We start from the raw sequence: 25,457 nt of genomic DNA, 5'->3' as shown, positions 1-25,457 counted from the left end.
AGGCAGACTAAATGTTGGCCTGTTGCCCTTTTTTCCAATATCCTTGATGTGTCAGCCCTCAATAGCTACATTGTTTATTGTCAAACTAATCCAGAATTCCATGCCAACAGGAAAGACAAGAGACGTCTATTTTTGACAGAACTTTGTTATGAACTTTTGATGCCTACTATGATGGAGAGAAGCGGCATGATATGCTTATCAAGGCAAATTACGGAGGCAATGATCCGATGTGGAATACGCTTTCTGGAACATCCAGAGCAAAGAGAAAAAAAAAGAAAGCGCTGCTATATTTGTCCAGCAAAGAAGGAAAGAAAATAGGAGCGTTTCTGTTCTACTTGCAGACAAAATGTATGCAAGGAATATTCAGCTGAAAAAATAATATGCGAGAATTGTCGGGGGAATATGTAAAGTTACAAATAAATATTCCTGCACCAAGTTTGCTACAACCAAAAAATGTTTTCATAAAAAAATTGCATATAGAATGCCTATATTTGGCGTGCCCGTTTACTTACTTTTTTGTTGTTTTATGCACATAATTATGTTTTGAAATATACACATCTTAGGCTGTGTTCCCAGTAGCGCTGGGGATCCATAATGGATCTGACCTCCTGGTGACTCCAGCTAAGGCTGCTGGAATGGCGGGATTCCGCCAGCCTTAGCTGGGGTCACCAGGTCAGATCCATTACGGATCCCCTCCTGGCGGACCCCAGCGCTAGTTGGAATGCATCCTTACCTTGCAATTGTAAAATAAATTTTGGAAAGTATTTTTATTTGAGTTATTCCGTGTTATTTGCACACAGGCCTAAAAGGCCCCAGGTGAATATGGGGTAGTCCCAAAAAAAGGTTGTTATACCGAAATGCCTATAACATAAAAATATATGAACAACTGGAAATTACTGGAAAAAACTATATACCTGAGGAATACCTAGAGTTTCAAAATTCTAACTAAAGTAATTTTACAGAAAATAGAAAACCAGTAACCTGGCAGGCCTGCGAGGCCCCAGGTATGTGTCCGCCAGCCTTAGCTGGGGTCACCAGGAGGTCAGATCCATTACGGAATCCCGTCCTGGCGGACCCCTGTGCTAGTGGGAATGCATCCTTACTTGGCAATAAACTTTGAAAAGTATTTTTATTTGCGTTATTCCATGATAATTGTAAACAGGCCTAAAAGGCCCCAGGTGCGTGAATGTGTAGATTTCTATGGGTATGCGTTCTAGGGTTAAATGTATCACCTTTTATATTGAAGACATGACCATGGCCACCAAAATGTATTTATTCATTTATTTTACTCACTTACATAGCGCCATTAATTGCACAGCGCTTTACAGACATTATCGCTGTCCCCATTGGGGCTCACAATCTAGATTCCCTAGCAGTATGTTTTTTGGAGTGTGGGAGGAAACTGGAGAACCCAGAGGAAACCCATGCAATCATGGGGGGAACAAACAATGGAAACATCAATTTGACTCTAAAAAATATGATTTTGATTTTAAAGTGACTTCATTGCATATGAGTTAGCATGTTATTGTTTAGGGCACAGTAAGTAATTTTTACTAATTTTTATGCATGCAATTCTGCAGATTTTATTCTGCTTGCAAACATTTTTTACTATGCTATGATGGACAGCTTGATCAACCTAATGTTTTCTGCAATTCTGTATTATTGTAGGTCCCCGAATTCAAGGATGGGTTTCATTCCATTGATAATATGATGACAAACATGAGGAACAGAATGATAGACATGCACAAACAGTTTGTAAGTTGTTTTTTTCCAATTCTGATCATCATATCTGAATAATAATTGAAATAATAGTGTTTAATTATGATCTTAATGAAACTAGCATCCATTGGTGATTTATCAGCTATTCTCGCCTCATTTGCTTTGTCATTTTTTTCTTTTGCTAGAAATATCCATCCATTGTTTGCTACATGAGCTGTCCCCTGATTTATGCTGCCCAAACCACATTAGCAGGAATCGGTCATTGCACCGTTGTAGCTGTGTGTTTTACAGTGTGGCGTTTCAGAGAAAGCATACATTATAAATCCTGCCAGGGACTATGTGTCTCGGATGACTGGTCCACAGCAGATCTCCACCGGTTTCTGCTTTTAAAGGTCTTCACTTCTGCACAGACTAGAAAAGATTTGAAGGGCATGGTCATCCATCCTCAAACCCTCCTTTTCACTATTAGCATAGTCTGTGAATGGCGGTTTGACTTTTTCACTATGGCCCTTCCCTACTTCATTTCTAATCCTGCACTTTTCACGGTGTAGTGCAGATGAAGCTTTGCAAAATAGTCCTTATCCAAATGCCAGTCTGGCAGTTACTGACTTTATCAGTACCTTTAGGGTATGTTCACACGATCCTGATTTCAATCCTTTTTTTTCCAGGACAAAAACCGCAGCTCTTGGCAGAAAACGCAGGTGCGTTTTTGATGCGTTTTTTAGTGCGTTTTTTTATGCAGTTTTCTCTGCAGATTGTCTGTGTTTGACACAAATAAAGCTTTAACTGCAGTGGGGAAAAAAAAAAAAGAAATGATGTCATTTCCTTGTCCAACCCTTTTCTTCTTCCATCCTCCATTTTGGGACTAAACACCAAAATGAGTGGACGTGTTTTGAATGACAGCGCTCCGCAGAGTGCGGAGCGTAGGCCAGATCACAGCCCGCGGATCCAGCTCTATCCAGCTATGCGTCATGCGCCCCTATATTTAACATGGGGGCGCATGGACATGCGTCGCACTTGCGTTTTGCGCCGCATGCGTCACTGCAGCGCACGCATCCGGGCGCAGAGGACGCAGCAAGTTGCATTTTTGCTGCGTCCAAAATCAATCAAAAAAAGGACGCATGCGGCGCAAAACGCAGCGTTGTGCATGCGTTTTGCTGCGTTTTTGTTTGCGTTGTGTGTTGCGGCGCACAACGCAAATGTGAACATAGCCTAAGTGCCACGTATTTAAGTGCCACGTATCACGTATTTCAGTGCCACGTATTTCAGTGCCACGTATTTCAGTGCCACGTATTTCAGTGCCACGTATTTCAGTGCCACGTATTTCTGCGCCACGTATTTCAGCGCCACGTATTTCAGCGCCACGTATTTCAGCGCCACGTATTTCAGCGCCACGTATTTCAGCGCCACGTATTTCAGTGCCACGTATTTCAGTGCCACGTATTTCAGTACCACGTATTTCAGTGCCACGTATTTCAGTGCCACGTATTTCAGTGCCACGTGCCACGTATTTCAGTGCCACGTATTTCAGTGCCACGTATCACGTATTTCAGTGCCACGTGCCACATATTTAAGTGCCACGTATTTAAGTGCCACGTATTTCAGTGCCACGTATCACGTATTTCAGTGCCACGTGCCACATATTTAAGTGACACGTATCACGTATAAGTGCCACGTGTCACGTATTTAATTGCCACGTATTTAAGTGCCACGTATCCCACGAAGATTTTCCATGGAGAACAGACACATCCAGAGATATGTCTGCTCTCCACGGCTGCAGCAACACACTGACAGGAGCCATAGTTCCTGTCGGTGTCACTGCGCATGCGCGAGCGAGTTTACCGGCGGTCATTGACCCCGGCACTCTCGCTTAACGGCAGTGCTGCGTGGGAAAGTTCAACGCAGCTGTACTGCTGTTAACCGAGACGCCGGAGTCATTGAACTCCGGAACAGTACGCGATACACTGCTAGGAGCTTCGCTCCTGGCAGTGTATCGCCGGAGAGCAGCCGATCGGCGTGGGACACTCGTTTTATGGATTCTGCGGACAGGGAGTATGAATTAGATTTTTTATTTTGTGATTTTTTTCCTGGAGGATCGAGGGCTTCGCCTACAAGTGTGCTGTTGGTGAGTATATACTCTGTGTTATGTGTTGTATGTACTGTACTGTGTGTCATGTATGTGTATTGTGTGTAGGTGTTTTGTGTAACTTTACAATTGTGCTAAGTCGCCGGACACAGGGACAACTCTCCTATCCTAATACCGGATGGGAGTAGTAGTCCCATACGGCGACTTAGCACAATGGTGGCACTAGCGTCGCATGGGGACACACACACACACACACACACACACACACACACACACACACACACACACACACACACACATCAATCAAACGGCCGACACGATCCCCATGCGACGGTACGCCTCCATGTCTCTCCGCCCAAGCACTTCCGCCCACGCACTTCCGGCCGCTTCCCCGCACTTCCGGCTGCAGCGGTTCTGCACCACAAACCGCAATAAAACCCGCAGATATATTTTTGATCTGCGGGTTTTACTGCGGGTTTGACCTCACAATGGAGGTCTATGGGTGCAGAACCGCTGCAGTTTCGGGGAAAGAAGTGACATGCTCCTTCTTTTTTCCCGCACCGATTCATCGCGGCTTTTTAAGGGAAATTCAGGACCGTGTGCACAGTGGTTCCTGTTTTCCATAGGGGTACATTGTAATGTACCCTGCATGGAAAACAGCTGCGGAACCGCAGCGGCAAAACCGCTGCGGTTCTGCAGTAAAAAACGCACTGTGTGAACATGGCCTTACCTGGCATCAGTCAGTCGGATCAACCCTCCTAAGCCGTCTACAGGTCAGGTCAGTTCTGATGTCTTATTCCAGAGAAATATGTAAATGATCTGTTCCAGGCTATGGGCCGGACACTGATCTGCATGAGAATCTGCCTGCAGAGATTATTGTAAATGAAAGAGGGAGTTACCAGTGTGATGTGTAATGGCCGCTCTCTGCCCTACTGATCTCACTGCAGAGCTGTGTGTGATTAAAAGGGTGCAGTCAGACAGCCGCAAGCATCGCAACCCTAGGACTGCGTACAAATAGATGCCGTCACGCTCAGGTCAGGAGAGTCAACGGCCAGTCCGAGGCTTGTGGAGCCATCCTCGCGCGAGTAACGCGGCCATCTGACTGCACCCTAAGTGACACATCTTCAGGTTCCTCTCAGTGCTTAAGCTCTTCTCACAGGCAGCCATTGTTGCTGTATTGTTACATTACAGCAGAGGCGTTAGAGCTGCAGCAAATGTGTTTGTAGTGAGGTTAAGTTCAGTTCTGCTGTTTTATGTTAGTTACATGTCTCACACTGGTAACTCTCCTTTTATATAAAATAAGCCCCGGAGGCAGATTCTCATGCAGATCAGTGTCCAGACCATACATTTTATTTATAAGAAAAACGTGGATTTCTCTAGAATAAGGCCTCAGATCGCAGATATCAAGGTATCGCTTTATTTAGCTTCAGCTGACCTACATGTCTATATAGACGGCTTAGGAGCGTTCGTCATACTGACAGATTTGCTTTAAGTGCAGATACATTCTTATGTCATTCACTGTTCATAAAATGAATTTATTACTGGATCACTAGTTGTGGGAAGTGGTAACCTGATAATTACATCGTACACCATTCTAAATATATATATTGTCTCGGATGCAGCTAATGTTTGGGCTGTTGCTATGAGAATGTCTCTGTAAGCAAAGTATCTAGGCTAATTCATATTTGGGAGCCTCCCAGAGATTACAAAATATTGGGTGATGCCAGTCATCATCTCATTCACACGCACATCCAATTTGCAAAGCCTAAACTAAAACGCCTAAACTAAAACTCACAATATGCCAAAAGCAAAATTCCACCAACATTCGCTATCATGTCCTTATTATCTTGATCATTTCTTGCCACGTATTACAATTTTGAAAAGCAAAAGCTGGATCTTTCAGGAAACCTTCATCATTTACCATTCTATTACTGTTTGAACATGTGGAGAATACACTTGGGGTTCGTTTATATGAACGTATTATCAGTGCGTGTGCTGTCTGTATACGCGCCAGAGGACACAGACCAATGGTAGCCAATGTACAAGTGCACATGGTCCAATGGTCTGCATGAAAATAACCCCACAGTGCACAATATTTTCCATTTTATGCGCCAGAATATTGACTGGTGATTGTAATTAATATAAGTTATTGTCAGAAGTCCTCATATGGAACCCTAATGCCCTCCAAAGGGTCTGAGTTTCTAGCAAAAGTTAGAGGGTATACAGCATAGAGTGCGAAGCTAAAACTTAACTTTTACTATAAATGGCAAAAATCCCATTAAACATCTAGACACACAAAACATGGATAGAAACATACAAAAGCTGTATCCCTGTCCAGGAATAGTGCAGACAGTGGTTACACAATTAAAGGGACAGTAATCTCAATCATCAATATAGTACACTAGTATTAAAGCATGCAAGATATCAGGTTCTAAAACCAATAGTATAATGCAGTACAGTGTTTATATGAAGAAAGGAAAGTAAAGAAACAGTCTCACCAATTGTGTGGCTTAGGCTGTTCCTCTTGCCAGTCCAAGAAGGTCCTGGTTATTGCCCCTGTTGTACAGACAGACCCTGGCACCCAAAGACTCCGGTCCACAGCTAACCCTTTCTATAGTCAGCCCTGGACTGACCCTATATGCATCCCGATGCATTTCTTTAACAAATGATTCATCAGGGGAATTGCCTAATGTCATCAAAAACAGTGAAGAGCACCCCTCACTAGGGATGTATGATGGCCACTGCCTGTAGTGTCAGTCCAGGGCTGACTAGTCTTGAAACTGGCAAGAGGAACGATTGGTAGGATTGCCTAAACCACAAAACTGGCGAGACTGTTCCTTTACTTACCTTTTTTCATATAAACACTGTCCTGCATTATACTATTGCCCTTAGAACCTGATATCTTGCATTCTTAAATACAAGTATACTATGTTGATGATTGAGATTATCTCCCCATTAATTGTTTGACCACTGTCCGCACTATTCCTGGCTATGGATACGGACTTTGTATGTTTTTATAAATGTTTTGTGTGTCTAGATGTCAAGTGGGATTTTTGCATATTTATAGTAAAAGTTAAGTTTTAGCTGCGCACTCTATGCTGTATACTCTCCAAAAATAGCGAAATTGGCATATTAGGGACTGTCTGATAGATGATCCCCTCTTTTTGCTTTATTTAATTAACTAGCAAAAGTTATACCCCTCTCACAGTGAAGTGTGAAATCTCACTCCTTACGCTAACCCAGCGCTGCTCATCATTTACGATGGCATCATTACTGCCATTACCATCCTGTAACAGCTTCGGAAAGTACAGTGCAGCCCTGGGTTAGGGCAAGCAGTGAGACCTAGCTCTTTCACCGCAAGAGGGGCCACGGAGGGTTGTGGTCTCTCACACTTCATGCCACGATCTGACAACTTGGACGTTCAGGCCAGTTTGGGGGTGGGGAGGTGGGTGCATTAGTGTTACTTATGAGTTATTTTGACAATAACTTATATTCAGGAAAATTACTAGTTTGGAGAAGCCCTCTCTTTTATTTAATAAAAAGGACCGCCCCAGACTAGTGCTAGGTACTCTTTAACTGTACCAAAACAGAGGACCTGGCCCGTCAGTACAGTAGACAGACAGCCCTGTAGGTAGACTGCCTTCTTTTTTTTTTTTTTTTGGAATAGGTTATCTTCATGAGACAACCGCTTTAATCTCCACCTGTTGTCCCTTTAATAATCAATTAGAATCATTAACATGACTCCCCACTTCTAGAGGATCATATTGATTTGCCTTCATCATTTGCATTTACTGCTTTTTTTAGCATCCTGTGAGGTGAGCCTAAAATAAAGTAAGCCGAGGCCGTTCTAGAGGAAGAGACGTTCATATCATCTTGGTGTCTGGGTTTTCTGTTCCAAAATGATTGTGCTCCAGGTCATATGGGTGCATGTGACCCGGTCATGATACGCTTTCCACCCCTGCACAATGGCTGCCAAGAAGATGTTCTCTGTGCCCTATCAGAATCTTCATTCACAGTTCCTGACGGAGATTAATAGAAGCTTTTCAAGCCTTCTGGAATTCTCTTTCTATGCCAGACTAAGATCTGTTTAGTCTTTCCAAGAAAATGCCTCCTTTATGCCTAGACTTGATTTGATGCCCCATTTTTATATTTCATCGTTCTTACTATATATAACCGTTCCCTTCATATACACTCCATTGTAACCGTCTACCATGTTTGGTCAGGGTGGAAGGCTACACAGACTTGCTTATGTGTCCAGTGTATCAGCCAAGTCTATATATGAGTGATTCATACTTTAATGTAGTAATATTATCTCCCCTCTAATGCTGCATCTCCAGTGTTAAAAAAAAATTCTAATCTTCACTCGCACACGAGACACTCAAGCCCTGGGATCATAGTGCTATAATCGTGCTATCGGCTCGCAATCTCACATTTGCTCTTCCAAAAACATAGCACGCCAGTTACAGCCGAGCTTGGGAATATCCTGTGACAGCAAAAGTCATTTTGCTGGCAGCAATATGGCACACATGTTATATTCAGTGATATAGTTTTTTCATTAATAAATAATGTATCATATATTTTTTTCTTTTTGGCTCCGTATTCTGCACTTGTTTTTAGAATGTTGTTGTTTTTTTGTTTTTTTAAATAGAGCAATGTTTTGTGAATTAAATCAGTATGGTATATAATATCTTGTATTGCAGCTTTCTAATATAGCTATTGTAGCTGTAGTCCCATCCCCTGATGATGCCACATCTGCGGTGAAACATGTTGGGGAGACATGTGCTTCAGTAAAAACTGCCTTATAGTCTTGATACCCCAGAGTGTCACTAATAAGCGATATTTTGGCAATCGCTTTTACACTATATTAGACTCATTTAGGGACAGAATATTTCCTGTTTTGTTACCCCACTATTTTAATTCATAATTAAAGTTAAGTTTTCAGACTTGTTAGTGAGGGTTCTTGTTGGGTTGTCGCAAATTGTAAATAATTGCCTTCTAATATAGTTTGTTTCATCATCTTCACCATTTTCCAAAGCTCTGGTTTTGTCAAAAAATGGTAATTTGTCCTGGTAACGTACAGTCGTGGCCAACAGTTTTGAGACTGATGCAAATTTTGTTTTTCAAAGTTTTATCCTTCGGTGTTTGTAGATCTTTTAGTTTTATGTTTCTATGGTTACTGAAATAAACATCTAATAAGTTGTAAACTTTTCTTGACAAGTACAAGGAGTTTAATGTACAAACTGAATGACCCTAATTTTTCAAGACTTCTGCAGTTCTCCCTGACAGCTGGATATCCGTATCTGGGCCAAATCCTGGCTGATGGCAACATATTCTTGTGTAATCAGTGCTTGGCCTCTATCACAATTTCTGTTCTTTTTTTATTTGTCCATGTCATAAAGCAAAAGGGATAACTAAGTTGCTTGGCGAACATAACATAGATGTGTTGGGTCCATGACCAAGAAACTACCCAAATCTCAATCTCTTTGAGAGCCTGTGGTCAATTGTCAAAAAGTGGAGAAAGCATCATGCTAGAAAAATCATATTTCATCACCTAATTTCTCCTGGATCATTGGGAGAAGTTGCTCTTAGAGAATATTTAACTTCTCCCAACGATCCAGCAGCAATTTGGTGATGAACAAAGCTTTTCCAGCATGGTGGAGACCATGTCACAAGGCAAATGTGATAACTACTGTATTTTTCAGACTATAAGATGCAGCGGTCCATAAGTAGTCGCACCTAGGTTTTAGAGTAGTAAAACAAAACAAAAAATTGAAGCAAAAAATGTGGTCAATTCTGTACAAATATCCCCCATTCTGGTGTGTGTGTGTGTGTGTGTGTATATATATATATATATATATCTCCCCAATCCAGGTATTCATGGCCCCCTCATCCCCATCCTGATAGGTATGGCCCCCTCATCTACATCCTGATATGCATGGTCCCCTCATCCCTATCCTGGTATGCAGTGTCCCATCCCCATCCTTTTACGTATGGCCCCCATCGGGAAAAAAATATAAAAAAAACATAAATCATTCTACTTACCGTCCTTCCGCCCCCTTGCAGTGTCCTGTTCTCATGCCAGCAGCTGATATATGCTTGTAAGCAGCACATGGCAGTGACATCATGCACTGCTTACAAGCAGAGCACAGCTGCCGTAATACTCACTTCTCCCCCCGTCCGGGAATAAGGGCGTGGAGAGAAGTGAATTTTAATTTCATTTTAACAGCGGGCACAGTAGTCGCAGCTGCAGGCTTCCTATACCGACTGGGCGATCATGTGTGCCCACTAATAAAGAGAATGAATATTCACTGCTATCCACTCCCATAGTCCCTCCCAACCCTCCCTGCCAGCTTCAGTGGAGAGTGGTGGGAGGGATTATGGGTGTGGGGAGCAGTGAATATTCATTGTCTTTAGTAGTGATCACACTGATAGCCTGGCCGCTGCAGGAAGCCGGCGGCTGCTGCTGTGCCCGCTATTAAAGTGAAATGAATATTCACTGCTTTCCATGCCTATGGGAATGGAGAGCAGTGAATATTGATTCTCTGTAATAGCGGGCACAGGTGATCGCCCAGCAGCTGCAGGAGCCGGCTGGTGTGGCTAACACTATGCCTGCTATTAAAGAGAAATGAATATTCACTGCTTTCCATGCCTATGGGAATGGAAAGCAGTGCATATTAATTCTCTGTAATAGCGGGCACAGGTGATTGCCCAGCAGCTGCAGGAGCCGGCTGCTGCGGCTAACACTGTGCCTGCTATTAAAGAGAAATGAATATTCACTGCTTTCCATGCCTATGGGAATGGAAAGCAGTGAATATTAATTCTCTGTAATAGCGGGCACAGGTGATTGCCCAGCAGCTGCAGGAGTCGGCTGCTGCGGCTAACACTGTGCCCGCTATTAAAGAGAAATGAGTATTCACTGCTCTTCACTCCCATAGTCCCTCCCACCTCTCCGTGCCAGCTTCAGTGGAGAGTGGTGGGATGGTTTATGGGCTTGGGGAGCAGTGAATAATCATTTCTCTTTACCAGCGGGCACAGGGGTTAGCCACAGAAGCCGGCTCCTGCCTACTGTGACCCACTGCTCTGCCACTGCCGCTCCCCCACCTCCCCATCCACAGCAGGTATATCCAGACTATAAGATGCACCCCCATTTTCATCCAAATTTTTGGAGAAAAAAAGTGCTTCTTGTAGTCCAAAAAATATGGAAAGTAGCTTGGTGAACAAAACAATTTGCATCATGGCCAAGAAACTGTTCAGACCTTAATCTGAGTGAGAACTATTGTCAGTCTTCAAAAAGTGGGTGGACAAACACAGAATTTGAAATGTGAGAAACACCAAGCACTGATTTCACACAATGGGTTGCCGTCATTCAGAATTAGGCTCAGCAGCTGATATCCAGAATGCCAGGGCGAATTGCAGAAGTCTTGAAAATTAAGAATCAATACTTAAAGGGAACCTGTCACCCCCTCAGGCGTTGGTAACTAAAAGAGCCACCTTGTGCAGCACAAATGCTGCATTCTGACAAGGTGGCTCTTTTAGTTATGATGCCTGCACACGCTGAAATAATCACTTATAAAATGTGCCCCCTCATACCCTGAAACCGTCCGGGGGCAGGTCTTTCCTTCTTAATCAGACGCAGCACAGCCGTCACTCCGGGCCTGTGCGCGCCGGGCGCCGCCTCCTCTTGCTTCATTGTCGTCCCTCCAGCACCTGCGCATTAAGGTTTTTTTTCGGGCGTGCGCAGTTGCGCTGCCCTTTGTACTTACAGCGCAGGCGCCGGGGACGATAATAAAGCAAGAGGAGGCGGCGCCCGGCACGCACAGGCCCGGAGTGACGGCTGTGCTGCGTCTGATTATTTCAACGTGTGCAGGCATCATAACTATAAGAGCCACCTTGTCAGAATGCAGCATTTGTGCTGCACAAGGTGGCTTTTAGTTACAAACGCCTGAGGGGCGTGACAGGTTCCCTTTAAGTATTGATTCTTTGCATGAACTTTATGTATTTGTCAATAAAAGTATAAAAACTTGTGAAATACTTATAATTGTTCTTCCGTAATCATAGAATCATTTGACTAAAAGATCTAAAAACACTGAAGCAGTGAAGTAGCAAGCTTTCTGTAAACCAAAATTTCTGTCCGACTCAACATTTTTGGAACAACTGTACACCTGACATGGGGTGCATGTCTCCTCAAAATAAATGTCCTATCAGGAGTACTTCTTTCATATGGATTTTAGGCCTCATTCACATACGAGTTTCACATACATGATGTTTTTGTGCTTTACCTAGTAAAAACACGTACCGATTGTTGCCTAATGCTATGTCCACATTTTCCTTTTTTTTTTTAATCTATTCTTTTTTTCTATTATTATTCTTTTTTTTTCCGCATAGGACAAGTATGTATGTATGTATGTATGTATGTATGTATATATATATATATATATATATATATATATATATATATATATATATATATATATATATATATTTACAAGGTTTTGTATGCCAGAGAAAGGGCACAGTCAGATGTCCATATAACACTGACAACGATCACATCGCAGTGCACGGACTGGCCACTGGCTAACCTAACCCAAGCGTGACAGCCGCATAGATACAAACACATGTTGTCACGCTTGAGCCAGGAGAGTCGCCGGCCAGTCCAAGCTTTGTGATGCAATCATCTTCTGTGTTATATGGACGTCTGACTGCACCCTAAGTGGGTCTTTCCTCTCCTGAACCTCATGGTCATTTGTTAGATCTGTCATACCTTGGTCTTTCTATTGTTCTGTTTTCACCATCTATTCTACGCGTTTTATCTGCAGGAAGGATTGTCAGACAGACCTGACGTTCACTCATTTAAGTCTTCCTCGGTGATGACATATTCCAAGACTGGAAACGAACCACCTAAGATTTTCCAAGCAACAAGTCAAACCCGTAAAGCTCCTGGTGGTGTAAGTGTTACCTTAGTTTTATGCCTATTACAAGCTCTGTATTTTATGGTCTTTACATGACTTTATTTTATAGCTTCGGCTTCCAATAAATATTCTGGTTTATAAAATTCAGTTGAGTTACGCAGGAGTATGAAATGTAGCATGGTGTATAATGTGCTTCCTGCTCTTCCCGATGGATAGCATTGAGTAATTTTACTTTGCTGCTTCAATGACTAATTTAACCCTGGCCTTTCAGTGGCTCCTTGGCAGCTGCTGTACCTAATGCCACTAAGAAATATGAATTTGAACCCTAAAGCCGTGCACATGTCTCCTTCTAGACGGAAGTAGAAAATAGCAATCTGTCAAAGAAGTATGTGCTTCAACAAAGGTCTCTAATAATGTTACACGGGAGCTTCCAGACAGTCAGCGACATGGTGCAGCAATTAGTTGTTGTTTCGTGAAGAAAATATTAAGGCATGATTATTAGCCAGCATGTCAAGGAGAGTGCTGAAGGCCATACAGTTTATATTTAGGTAAGGCCAAGGGTGGCGCATCACTGGCTAAAAATAACAGCCACAAAGCATCACCCTCCCGAAAAAATCATAAACCTAAGCAGTGACACGAAATGCACCGTAAAACACACGTCTTTATATAATTGGAAGAAGTTTCTGGAAGTCTGTATTTATCCTACAGCATGGACTAGGCCGGCCTAAAGGGGGGGGGTGGCATGTAAATCTTCGACACTTCTAAAGGCTGGCACTGGTCTTCTGGGAAGTTGGGGCCAGCATGCCCAGATCATGCAGTGCCCAAAAGTGAGGTATGGCTGCTGCACAGATCGGGGAGCACTTATGTCCCCTAGTTTGTTAAAGAGTTTGTTCCCCCAGATTATCTTTTGGATGTGTTCCTAGTATAAATTTATGAAACCTTACTATTTATACACCTCAACATTGACATTGTAACATAAAGAAGTAAAGGTTGTGGAATTATGGAAATCACAGGAGGCATAGACATGCTAGTTATGGGCAAATTATGAAAAAATGGAAATAACATTTTCAAAATGTTTTAATTTTATTCAATATGAAGTATGCAGAAATACCCGCAAGTACTTGGCTGCTATCAATGAGGTTATTAATGGATGAGGAACGTTCTGCCACGATGAATGCACTTGGGCACACAAGTCATCAAGTTCTGCAGTTGGCAGGTCCTTTTTCAGTTACCAACCAATGGTATCCCAGATATGCTCGGTGGGAGACAGGTCTGGAGACGCTAGGCCATGGTAACGCGTTTAGACCATGCAGGTAGCTCACAATAGCAAGAACAACATGATGCCAGGCATTGTCGTGTTGTAAACCGGTTCCAAGGAAACTTTCATGTTCCTTCATGAAGGCCTCTTCATAGCTTTGCCCATGTGTTCTCCAGACCATTCTACAGCTATTATTTCATCTAAGACAAAAGCATGACTCATCACTAGAGAAAACCCAAGAAAAAACAAAACAAAATGTGCATATATCCTACCGCAAATAAATAAGTAAATGGTAATAGTACATGTAAATAACATGGGCTACTTAGTTAATGCTATTTTGATTTTTTAAAAAAAGCATAAAAGCCAGCCCACCGCGACTAAAGTGGTGCACTTACTCTAAGGCCGGGTTCACATTAGCGTTTGGGGGCTTTGTGGAGGGCTGCGTACTTCCTCCGTTAAGCCCATCCTACTTCCTCATACTTCTGCATGCGTCCTGCTTACCTATCTTTAACATTGGGTACGCAGGACATGCGGATGTATGTGGATGCGTCGTTTTGACGCGCCCTCCGACCACACGGGGATGCAACAATGTTAAAGATAGGTACGCAGGACACATGCAGAAGTAGGCGGACCTAAACGGAAGAAGTGCCGAAGTGGGCGGAGCTTCACGGAGGAAGTACGTAGCCGTCCGCAAAGCCGGGTACGCAAGTGTGAACTTAGCCTAATAGTGTTGTAATAGCAGCTGTAATGAAAACTACTGTTACATGCAGATAAAAGAAACAAAGAAATCTGTCAAGGACTCTGAAAGTGGAGTGGAACAAATGGCTGTTGGACATCACATCAAAGACCGTGCCCACATTGTCAAGCAAATGAAGAACAACAAGACTGGAGATCAAGAACTGAATCAGGAATTTTTAAATATGGATGAATGTGAGTCCTACATCCTTTTCTTCCCGATCCTTCTAGATACTTTGCACTTTTGGTATTTGGGTTAGTCTTCACATTCCTGATGTCATGCCTTTTAGCCTTGTGGCCAACATGACAATATTTTTTTGAGAATAAGCTGTTGTGAGTGCGTGAGAAATATGCACATGGCCTCCACATAGAGGAAAAAGGTGGAACTATGGTGCCAGGTACTGGAGGTAGCAATCCTAGAAGTCAGTATCAACTATTTAAAGGTCTTTGCCACATGACTTGGGATAGGAAGCCGACCAGTTCTCCTGATATGCACTAATGAAAGGCAGAATCCCTGAACAATGTGTACGTAAATGGAGCGCCATTAAAGGGTCGATATAGACTTGAATCTGACTGCGTTTTTATTCCTGTAGTCTCATCTTTGTGGGTTTTTTTTTTTTTTTATTCCTCTGTGTGACGTCTTTGCCGCCAACATTTTACAGAGAGTACCCACCTGAGAAAGACAAAACGTGCACAAACGCTTAGTCACGCGCTTGTCACCCAGCCAACCAGTTCTCCTGCTATGCACTGGTGAGGAGCAAAAAAAACAAAACCCGTCTGCAAGTAGAGGGTTTTATCCTAAGTCATGTGGCAAGACCATTTAAAGGGTCGATATTGACGTTTGGGACTCTTACTTCCAGTAGTTGGCATTACAGTCCTCTTTCTCTCTAAAACAGGCTATTTGCATATTTAATTCCCAGGAAAACTTTGCATGACTTTTATAAGTCTCACTACACCAACCACAGAGGGTCTAACTACCCTTCAGACTGTGTAAGGAATAACATTATTTCTGGCCATGACTTGTATCCTGCATCTTTTCAGTAGTTTTCCCCCTTACAGCCTCTATTTCTAATTTTCAGCTTCTCTGAGCTTCTCCCATACACGGCACACCGACATGAGGGCGTCCTGCTCTTCTGCCTTTATGGAGCACACAGTCAAAAGCAGCAGCATGGAGGATGTTGTACCTTTGACCTGAGCAGTGTGTAGCTGTTGGGCTGTAACTGTGCATTCTTCTATTGCAGCTGACGCACCATCATTTGACAATGAATGGGAACGGGTGATTACAGAATATAAGCCACTCGATAGACTGTTTTCCATAGAAGCCCCGAAACACCAAAAAGTTCAGTATTCCACCAAAATAGGACCTCCCAAATTGCCTAAAAGGTGAGCCTGAAACACAGTTGTGTAAAAGTGTTAGTTGTATGTACAATGTCAATAACGTGGTGTTATGTCCACTTGCAGATCTTAAAGGGAATCTGTCAGCAGGTTTGTGATATGTGATCTGAGAGCAGCATGATATAGGGGCTGAGGGCCTGATTCCAGTGTCACTTACTAGGCTGTGTGTTTTATCAGCAGGAGATTATTACTACAGGACAAGGTGTCTCATACCTACTAGTCAGTCATTGCTCTAGTCAGTCTAACCACTAACTAGCCGCATTCTGTCAATGCCCAGTATACAGAGAGAGCTGACAATCAGAGGTGTTGGCGGGGTTATATAGAGCTCAGCATTCTCAGCACTGCAAAATCTGCAGCAGAGAAAACAGATTGTATCAAAATTACAGAATGCAGCACAGCAGCTGACACATCACTAAAATTAGGATCTCAGCCTTTATATTATTGCTGCTCTCAGATTACAAAGCAAGAACCTGCTGACAAATTCCCTTTATTTTGTTAATGTTTTGTAATATTTTTGTTGCTTAATAGAATAATATTGTGAAAATCCTCATGTGGTTTATATACCTAGTTCTATTCCTACTAACTGGACTGCTTCAATTAGTTAATTATATATTTTTTCTCCTTCATAATGTACTAGCTGAAGAGCCCGGCGTTGCCCGGGCATAGTAACTAACTGTGGTTAGTTATAACAAATTATAATGATAAAAAAGGGGAGAAGCCAGCGCTGCTTATGGTCAGAACGCAATACATAAAGGGCACATGCACATATTTATTTCTAACTGTATTTCAAAATGAGACATTTAGCAAACAATTGATCAATTCTTTGAGCCAGCTCGCCACACCAAGGCATTCTCATAATGGGGCAGTCCTACTCTACGCTTTTTATATTCGCTGTGCCATTACGGCCTCTTAAATGTATTAAGAGCAAGACTATATTAAATGCAAACTGTACCTGAAGCTTTTCTGAATCACTCCCATGGCGCCAGAAAGGGCAAGGGCAGATAAAGGTTGACCAGGTCTGGACATAGACATTTCAGGTACAACCTCCACACTACCTGACCAGCACCACAGATGAAGGGTGAGACAGGCTTGGACACAGGTGCACAATCAAACAGAGCCTAGGGCACGCCATTCTTTCTGTGTTTTTTGTGATTGACCTAGGCTGCTGTACACACATACAGCAGCCCTGCTCTAGGCTCTGTTTGATGCTGTGCCCATGGCGGCCTCGACCAATCAGCGAATGAATAAACGGGACAGACAGACAGACAGAAAAACCCTTAGACAATTAGATTATATATAATATATATATATATATATATATATATATATATATATATATATATATATATATATATATATATATATATATATATATACTAGACTGTGGCCCGATTCTAACGCATCGGGTATTCTAGAATATGCATGTCCCCGTAGTATGTGATTCGCGGCAGACTGTGCCCGTCGCTGATTGGTCGAGGCAACCTTTATGACATCATCGTCGCCATGGCAACCATTATGACATCTACGTCGATACTGTGCCCGTCGCTGATTGGTCGAGGCCTGGCGGCCTCGACCAATCAGAGACGCGGGATTTCCAGGACAGACAGACAGACAGACAGATTTTGGAAGTCACATGTTCTTTCTGTCATGTGACTTCCAAAATCACGTGCTCTTATGAGATTCACATGATTGCCCATATTAAATAATATTCTACTCAACTGCATCTTATCTAAATTACTGAACCCCTTAGCCCATTGCTGCCGCAACTATTTTCTGCATTTATGGCAGGGATATATATGTAACGTATATACTCGAGTATAAGCCGACCCGAGTATACGCCGAGGCTCCTAATTTTACCACAAAAATCTGGGAAATCTTATTGATTCGAGTAGAATATAAGCTGGGTGTGCATTGCCCCCCATCCCTATCCTGGTTTGCATGACTCCTCATCCCTATCCTGGTATGCGTGGCTCCTGAACCCCATCTTGGTCTGCATGGCCCCCTCATCCCCTTCCTGGTATGCATGGCCTCCTCATCACCATTTTGGTATGCATGGCCTCCTTATCCCTATCCTGGTATGCATGGCCTCCATATCCCTATCCTGGTATGCATGGCCTCCTCCTCACCATCCTGGTATGCATGGCCTCCTTATCCCTATCCTGGTATGCATGGCCTCCATATCCCTATCCTGGTATGCATGGCCTCCTCCTCACCATCCTGGTATGCATGGCCTCCTTATCCCTATCCTGGTATGCATGGCCTCCATATCCCTATCCTGGTATGCATGGCCTCCTCATCACCATCCTGGTATGCATGGCCTCCTTATCCCTATCCTGGTATGCATGGCCTCCTTATCCCTATCCTGGTATGCATGGCCTCCATATCCCTATCCTGGTATGCATGGCCTCCTCATCACCATCCTGGTATGCATGGCATCCTTATCCTTATACTGGTCTGCATGACTCCTCATCCCTATCCTGGTATGCATGGCTCCTCATATTTATCCTGGTATGCATGGCTCCTCATTCCCATCTTGTGGACATGGCTCCTCATCCCCATCCTTGTATGCATGGCTCCTCATCCCCATCCTGGTATGCATGGCTCCTCATTCCCATCTTGTGGACATGGCTCCTCCTCCCCATCCTGGTATGCATGGCCCCCTCATCCCCATCCTGGTATGCATGGCCTCCTCATCCCCATCCTGGTGGGCATGGCTCCTCCTCCCCATCCTGGTATGCATGGCCCCCTCATCCCCATCCTGGTATGCATGGCCTCCTCATCCCCATCCTGGTGTGCATGGCCTCCGCATTCCCATCCTGGTCTGCATGGCCTCCTCATCCCTAACCTTGTATGCATGGCTCCTCGTCCTTATCCTGGTATGCATGGCTCCTCATCCCCATCCTGGTGTGCATGGCCCCCTCATCCCCATCCTGGTGTGCATGGCCCCCTCATCCCCATCCTGGTGTGCATGGCCCCCTCATCCCCATCCTGGTGTGCATGGCCCCCTCATCCCCATCCTGGTGTGCATGGCCCCCTCATCCCCATCCTGGTGTGCATGGCCCCCTCATCCCCATCCTGGTGTGCATGGCCCCCTCATCCCCATCCTGGTGTGCATGGCCCCCTCATCCCCATCCTGGTATGCATGGCCTCCTTATCCCTATCCTGGTATGCATGGCCTAGTTATTCCTAACCTGGTTTGCATGGCCTCCTCATCCCTAACCTTGTATGCATGGCTCCTCGTCCTTATCCTGGTATGCATGGCTCCTCCTCCCCATCCTGGTATGCATGGCCCCCTCATCCCCATCCTGGTGTGCATGGCCCCCTCATCCCCATCCTGGTGTGCATGGCCCCCTCATCCCCATCCTGGTATGCATGGCCTCCTCATTCCCATCCTGGTATGCATGGCCTAGTTATTCCTAACCTGGTTTGCATGGCCTCCTCATCCCTAACCTTGTGTGCATGGCTCCTCGTCCTTATCCTGGTATGCATGGCTCCTCATCCCTATTCTGGTATGCATGGCTCCTCATTTCCATCCTGTTATACATGGCTCCTCGTCCATATCCTAGTATGCATGGCCCCTCGTTCCTATCCTGGTATGCATGGCTCCTCATCCCCATCCTGGTATGCATGGCTCTTCATCCCTATCCTTGTATGCATGATTCTTCATCCCTATCCTTGTGTGCATGACTCGTCATCCCCATCCTGTGTATATGGCTCTTCATCCCCATCCTGGTGTGCATGGCTCTTCATCCATATCTTGGTGTGCATGGCTCTTCATCACCATCCTGATCTGCATGGCTCCTTATCCCTATCCTGGTATGCATGGCTCCTCAATCCCTATCCTGGTATGCATGGGTCCTCCCTATCCTTGTATGCGTGACTCCTTACCCATATCCTTGTATGCATGGCCCCAGTCAAAAAACATAAAAAAATAATAAACCATCATACTTTCCTTCCTGCGCTCCCTCGCAGCGTCTTGTTCTGGTGCTGGCAGCTAATTTATGCTTGTAAGCAGTGCATGGCAGGGACAGCTGCCTGAATACTCACTGCTCTCCACGCTGAGACTATGTGCGTGGAGCGCAGTGAGTATTAATTTCTATTAAGTAACGCACACCAGGCCTACACCTGTCGCTCATCTACCTCTTAGGCCGGCGTCACACATGCGTGTTTTATGAACGTAAGAGCGCAAAAACTACGTGCGTAAAACTCGCATTACATACGGCACAATGATTCTCAATGGGTCTCGTCCTATCAGCCGTATATTACGGATCCGTAATATACGGCGTTCTACGGCCGTACAAAATCGCAGCATGCTGCGTTTGTCAGCGTATTGCGCAAATAATACGCCAATGAAAGTCTATGGGGGCGAGAAAAATACGGATTCCACACGGACCAGCAGTGTGACTTGCGAGAAATACGCAGCGGTGTTAGTGAAAAGTCGGTAATTCAATTGCCGGCTTTTCATTTCTCCTGCCTAAACCCGACAGGATATGAGACATGGTTTACATACAGTAAACCATCTCATATCCCCTTTTTTTTTGCATATTCCACACTACTAATGTTAGTAGTGTGTGTATGCAAAATTTCAGCGCTGTAGCTGCTAAAATAAAGGGTTAAATGGCGGAAAAAATTGGCGTGGGCTCCCGCGCAATTTTCTCCGCCAGAGCGATAAAGCCAGGGACTGAGGGCAGATATTAATAGCCAGGAGAGGGTCCATGGTTATTGGCCCCCCCGTGGCTACAAACATCTGCCCCCAGCCACCCCAGAAAAGGCACATCTGGAAGATGCGCCTATTCTGGCACTTGGCCACTCTCTTCCCACTCCCTGTAGCGGTGGGATATGGGGTAATGAAGGGTTAATGCCACATTGCTATTGTAAGGTGACATTAAGCCAGATTACTAATGGAGAGGCGTCAATTATGACACCTATCCATTATTAATCCATTTTTCTGAAAGGGTTAAAAAAAACACACACACGTTATTAAAAAGTATTTTAATGAAAGAAACAAACAGGTTGTTTTAAAATAATTTATTGCTCTCTCAATCCATCAGCAACACCCTCGCTTGGCAAAATAATAAACACACAATATACATACCTTCTGATGTCCTATCACGTCCCATGAGGTAATCCATCTGAAGGGGTTAACTAATATTACAGGCATGAGCTGCGCTAAACCACTCGCTCGTGCCTGTAATCCCCGGGTGCTGAAAGGAAAGCAGAGTGATCTATACTTACATTCAGTCGCGGTGATGCGCCCCTGCTGGATGTTCTCATGAACTGCAGCCTGGGAACTTTTTCCCACGCTCCAGGTCATATGAGGACATCCACCAGGGGGCGCATCACCGCGACTGAAGGAAATGTAGTTCAATGACCTACATTTCCTTCATTCGCCGGGGAATTACAAGCACGAGCACAGCTGCATTTGCAGGGCTCCTGCTTGTAAATTATTTTAACCCCTTCAGATGGATTACCTCGTGGGACGTGACGGTTCAACAGAGGGTATGTATCTTGTGCATTTATTGTTTTGCCAAGCGAGGGTCTGCAAATGGATTGAAAGAGCAATAAAATATTAAAACAACCGCTGTGTTTATTTCATTAAAATAATTTTAAATCGTGTGTGTGTGTGTGTGTGTGTGTGTGTGTGTGTGTGTGTGTGTGTGTGTGTGTGTTTTAACCCTTTCAAACAATTGGATTAATAATGGATAGGTGTCATAATTGACGCCTCTCCATTATTAATCTGGCTTAATGTCACCTTACAATAGCAAGGTGGCATTAACCCTTCATTACCCCATATCCCACCGCTACAGGGAGTGGGAAGAGAGTGGCCAAGTGCCAGAATAGGTGCATGTTCCAGATGTGCCTTTTCTGGGGTGGCTGGGGGCAGATGTTTTTAGCCACGGGGGGGCCAATAACCATGGACCCTCTCCTGGCTATTAATATCTGCCGTCAGTCACTGGCTTTACCACTCTGGCGGAGAAAATTGAGCGGGAGCCCACGCCAATTTTTTCCGCCATTTAACCCTTTATTTTAGCAGCTACAGCGCCCAAATTTTGCACATACACACTACTAACATTAGTAGTGTGGAATATGCAAAAAAAAAAAAAGGGGATATGAGATGGTTTACTGTATGTAAACCATGTCTCATATCCTGTCGGGTTTGGGAAGGAGAAATTAAAAGCCGGCAAGTGAATTACCGGCTTTTCACAGATATCGCGCTGAAGTAAATATAAATACAGAATATATGTATATATATATGTGTCTCAATGATATATATATATACATACATACATACAGTGGTGTTCAAAAGTCCTGCATAGGATAAATTGATTTTTCAAGTTTTAAACGTTTTCTGTCGAATATCTTCGATGCTAATATGACATATTATATATGGTTTTGTTCAGAATACAATTTTGCATTCTCTCCCTGTAATATTTTTAGCTTTTGAAGCAGTTTTGCCTGAAATTATTGCAACAATATGGGAATTGAAAGCACAACTATATATTGTACAGCTTCAGATCCAAAATTAGCCAATCGCAGATGAGGTTCTTGTGACCAATCATAACCTGGATATGGCAGCCAATCACATTGCATTACATTGCATCACATCTGCTGCTTTGTTTGTTTGTTTTATCTGTTGGTCTATCTAGTGAATCATACTGTAGAGTTTTATGATGGGAGCCTTCAGATTTTTGTCAGCGGAGGATCGTGTGCGAGTTGTGGTGCTACATGAAGAGGGTTATACTGGCCCCCAGATCGCAAGGAAGGTCGGCTGTAATCAGAGTATAGTCGTAAGAATTTTGCAGAAACATAAGCAGCTTGGAATTACCCAGGACAGGCCCAGATCTGGTCGGCCCAGAAAGTCAACTAAAAGGGAGGATAGAGTACTGATAAGAACATCCCTTGCCAATCGAAAGCTCACCTCTCCTCAGCTTCTGCGAGAATGGCAAGAAAAGTGCAATATTGAGGTAGCAACATCAACTGTTAGGAAGAGATGTTTGGAAGCAGGATTGAAAGGGTGCAAGGCCCGAAAGAAGCCATTGATGACAGCCATACAAAGACAAAGGAGAAAACTGTGGGCATTGAAATATTTAAAATGGAGGAAGGAGGAGTGGGAAAAAGTGCTAATTAGTGATGAAAGCACTTTTTGCATTTTAGGAAATGATGGCAAGTCTTATGTGAGAAGGTTCCCACATGAAGAGTACAAGCCAGAGTGTTTGAGCTTCTCTGTGAAAGTAATGGTCTGGGGCTGTATGGCAGCCAATGGTGTTGGAAGAACAAGGTGGCTACTATTGACTGGCCAGCTCAGTCCCCGGACCTCAATCCAATTGAAAATTTGTGGCACAAGGTATCATTAGAGATATCTAGAAAACAGCCAAGGACCAAGAGTGAGTTGATTGAGGCTCTGATACAGGCCTGGAACCACATAATCACTCGTGAACATCTGCAGAAGCTTGTTCACTCAATGCCACAGAGATGCAAGCTGGTGCTCAAGAGCAAAGGCTGGCCAATAAAGTATTAGAAGCTTAAGATGCACTCAAAAGGCCCTTTCCAGGACTCTGAATTAAATAAAAAATAATAAATCTTAAAAAGTAAAATTTAAGTCTGTGTGAACTTGCATTGGAAGATAATGAACTTAGAAACCTGTTCACCATTCTACACACTGTACTGGTGTAGGTATGGTTATGCTGTAAAAAAAATTATCAAAAATGCGCATGCCATAAAATTAATACACTTGGGACATTCAAAAATGAGTATGGCAAACAATGAGGGATTACAAAAACATATACCGTATTTTCCGGCGTATAAGACGACTGGGCGTATAAGACGACCCCCCAACTTTACCAGTTAAAAAATAAAATCTTCTTAAAAGTCGGGGGTCTTCTTATACACCGTATGTCGTCTTATAGGGCCGGTGAATATGTGCCTTTTTTTTTTGGGGGGGGGGGGGAGTGATCCTGATGACGACGAGGGGGCGTCTCACAGGAAAGTGAGTATCCCCCATTACCTTATCATAGCGCTGCAGCGTGGGGTCTCTGTGCTGGGAGCGGCGGCTGCTGTGCTGTGGTGCGGCGGCTCCTCTTCTGCAGTGTGGGGCCTCTGTGCTGTGGGGTGGCGGCGTATCTTTATGCAGTTGGGGCTCCTCCGGCATCTCATTAAAGCCTGGAGGCCCCGCCGGCAACTCCATCTGTACAATGCGGTGGCCTCCGGGAAAATGGCCGCAGCTCAGATTCAGATCTCGTCCCGAGATCTCGGGAGACGAGATCTGAATCCTAGCAGCGGCCATTTTCCCGGAGGCAGCTCAATAGGTGCGATGCGGTGGCCTCCAGGAAAATGGCCGCTGGAGGCTGCGCATGCTCAGATTCAGATCTCGTCCCGAAATCTCGGGACACGAGATCTGAATCTAAGCAGCGGCCATTTTCCCGGAGGCCACCGCATTACACCGAAGGAGTTGCCGGCGGGGCTTCCAGGCTTTGAGATGCCGGAGGAGCCCCGACTGCATGAAGATACGCCGCCGCCACCGCCCCACAGCACCAGAGGCCCCACACTGCAGAAGAGGAGCCGCCGCACCACAGCACAGCAGCCGCCGCTCCCAGCACAGAGACCCCACGCTGCAGCGCTATGATAAGGTAATGGGGGATACTCACTTTCCTGTGAGACGCCCCCTCGTCGTCATCAGGAACACTCCCCCCCCCCCCCCCCCCCACCATATACACCCGGCGTACAAGGCGATTCCCGGCGTACAAGACGACCCCCGACTTTTAAGAAGATTTTCAGGGGTTAAAAAGTCGTCTTGCACGCCGGAAAATACGGTATGTTCCACCAGTTTCACTGTAGAGCTGCAGAAGTATGAAACATATAGTTTTCTTCACGCCTATGCAGGACTTTTGAACACCACTGTATATATGTATGTGTATATATATATATATATATATATATATATATATATATATATATATATATATATATATATATATATATATATATATATATATATATATATATATATACACTGTATATATGTGTTCCCGAACATTTGAGCACATAAATCCATTAGATGTCGGTTTTGCAAGCCTGCGAGAAAATATCGCAGTACGGATGCCATTCGGATTACACACGGAGGATGCCATGCGCAAAATACGCTGACACACCCTGACTACGGATCAATATTTTGGGAACATTTCTCCATATTACGGCCGTAGTACGGCCGTATAATACGTTCCGTATTGTCTTACGCCAAGTGTGACGCCGGCCTTACTGTTCAATTTGCAATCTAGAAATGCTGGGCCAGGCCGTATCCCATCCATCCATCCTGTGCCATTATAAAATTTCTACTGTGGATCAATTAACGCCACTT

General features: G+C 44.2%; 1 protein-coding gene across 5 annotated transcripts in view; it reads left to right on the top strand.

Moving 5' to 3' along the window:
• MLF1 (myeloid leukemia factor 1) overlaps positions 1 to 25,457 on the top strand; it is a 59,781-nt gene that overhangs the window by 22,759 nt on the left and 11,565 nt on the right. For all 5 annotated transcript variants that reach the window (XM_077290680.1, XM_077290679.1, XM_077290676.1 and 2 more), the window contains 4 exons: positions 1,669 to 1,755; positions 12,622 to 12,750; positions 14,743 to 14,902; positions 15,949 to 16,090. In XM_077290680.1, the coding sequence (XP_077146795.1) occupies positions 1,669 to 1,755; positions 12,622 to 12,750; positions 14,743 to 14,902; positions 15,949 to 16,090 (518 nt within the window). The remainder of the gene's footprint in view (positions 1 to 1,668; positions 1,756 to 12,621; positions 12,751 to 14,742; positions 14,903 to 15,948; positions 16,091 to 25,457) is intronic.

The sequence above is a fragment of the Ranitomeya variabilis genome, chromosome 2, assembly GCF_051348905.1.
Source record: "Ranitomeya variabilis isolate aRanVar5 chromosome 2, aRanVar5.hap1, whole genome shotgun sequence".
Taxonomy (NCBI): Eukaryota; Metazoa; Chordata; class Amphibia; order Anura; family Dendrobatidae; genus Ranitomeya; species Ranitomeya variabilis.
Note: the sequence above shows the minus strand (reverse complement) of the source record. Positions and strands in the feature narration are given on the sequence as shown.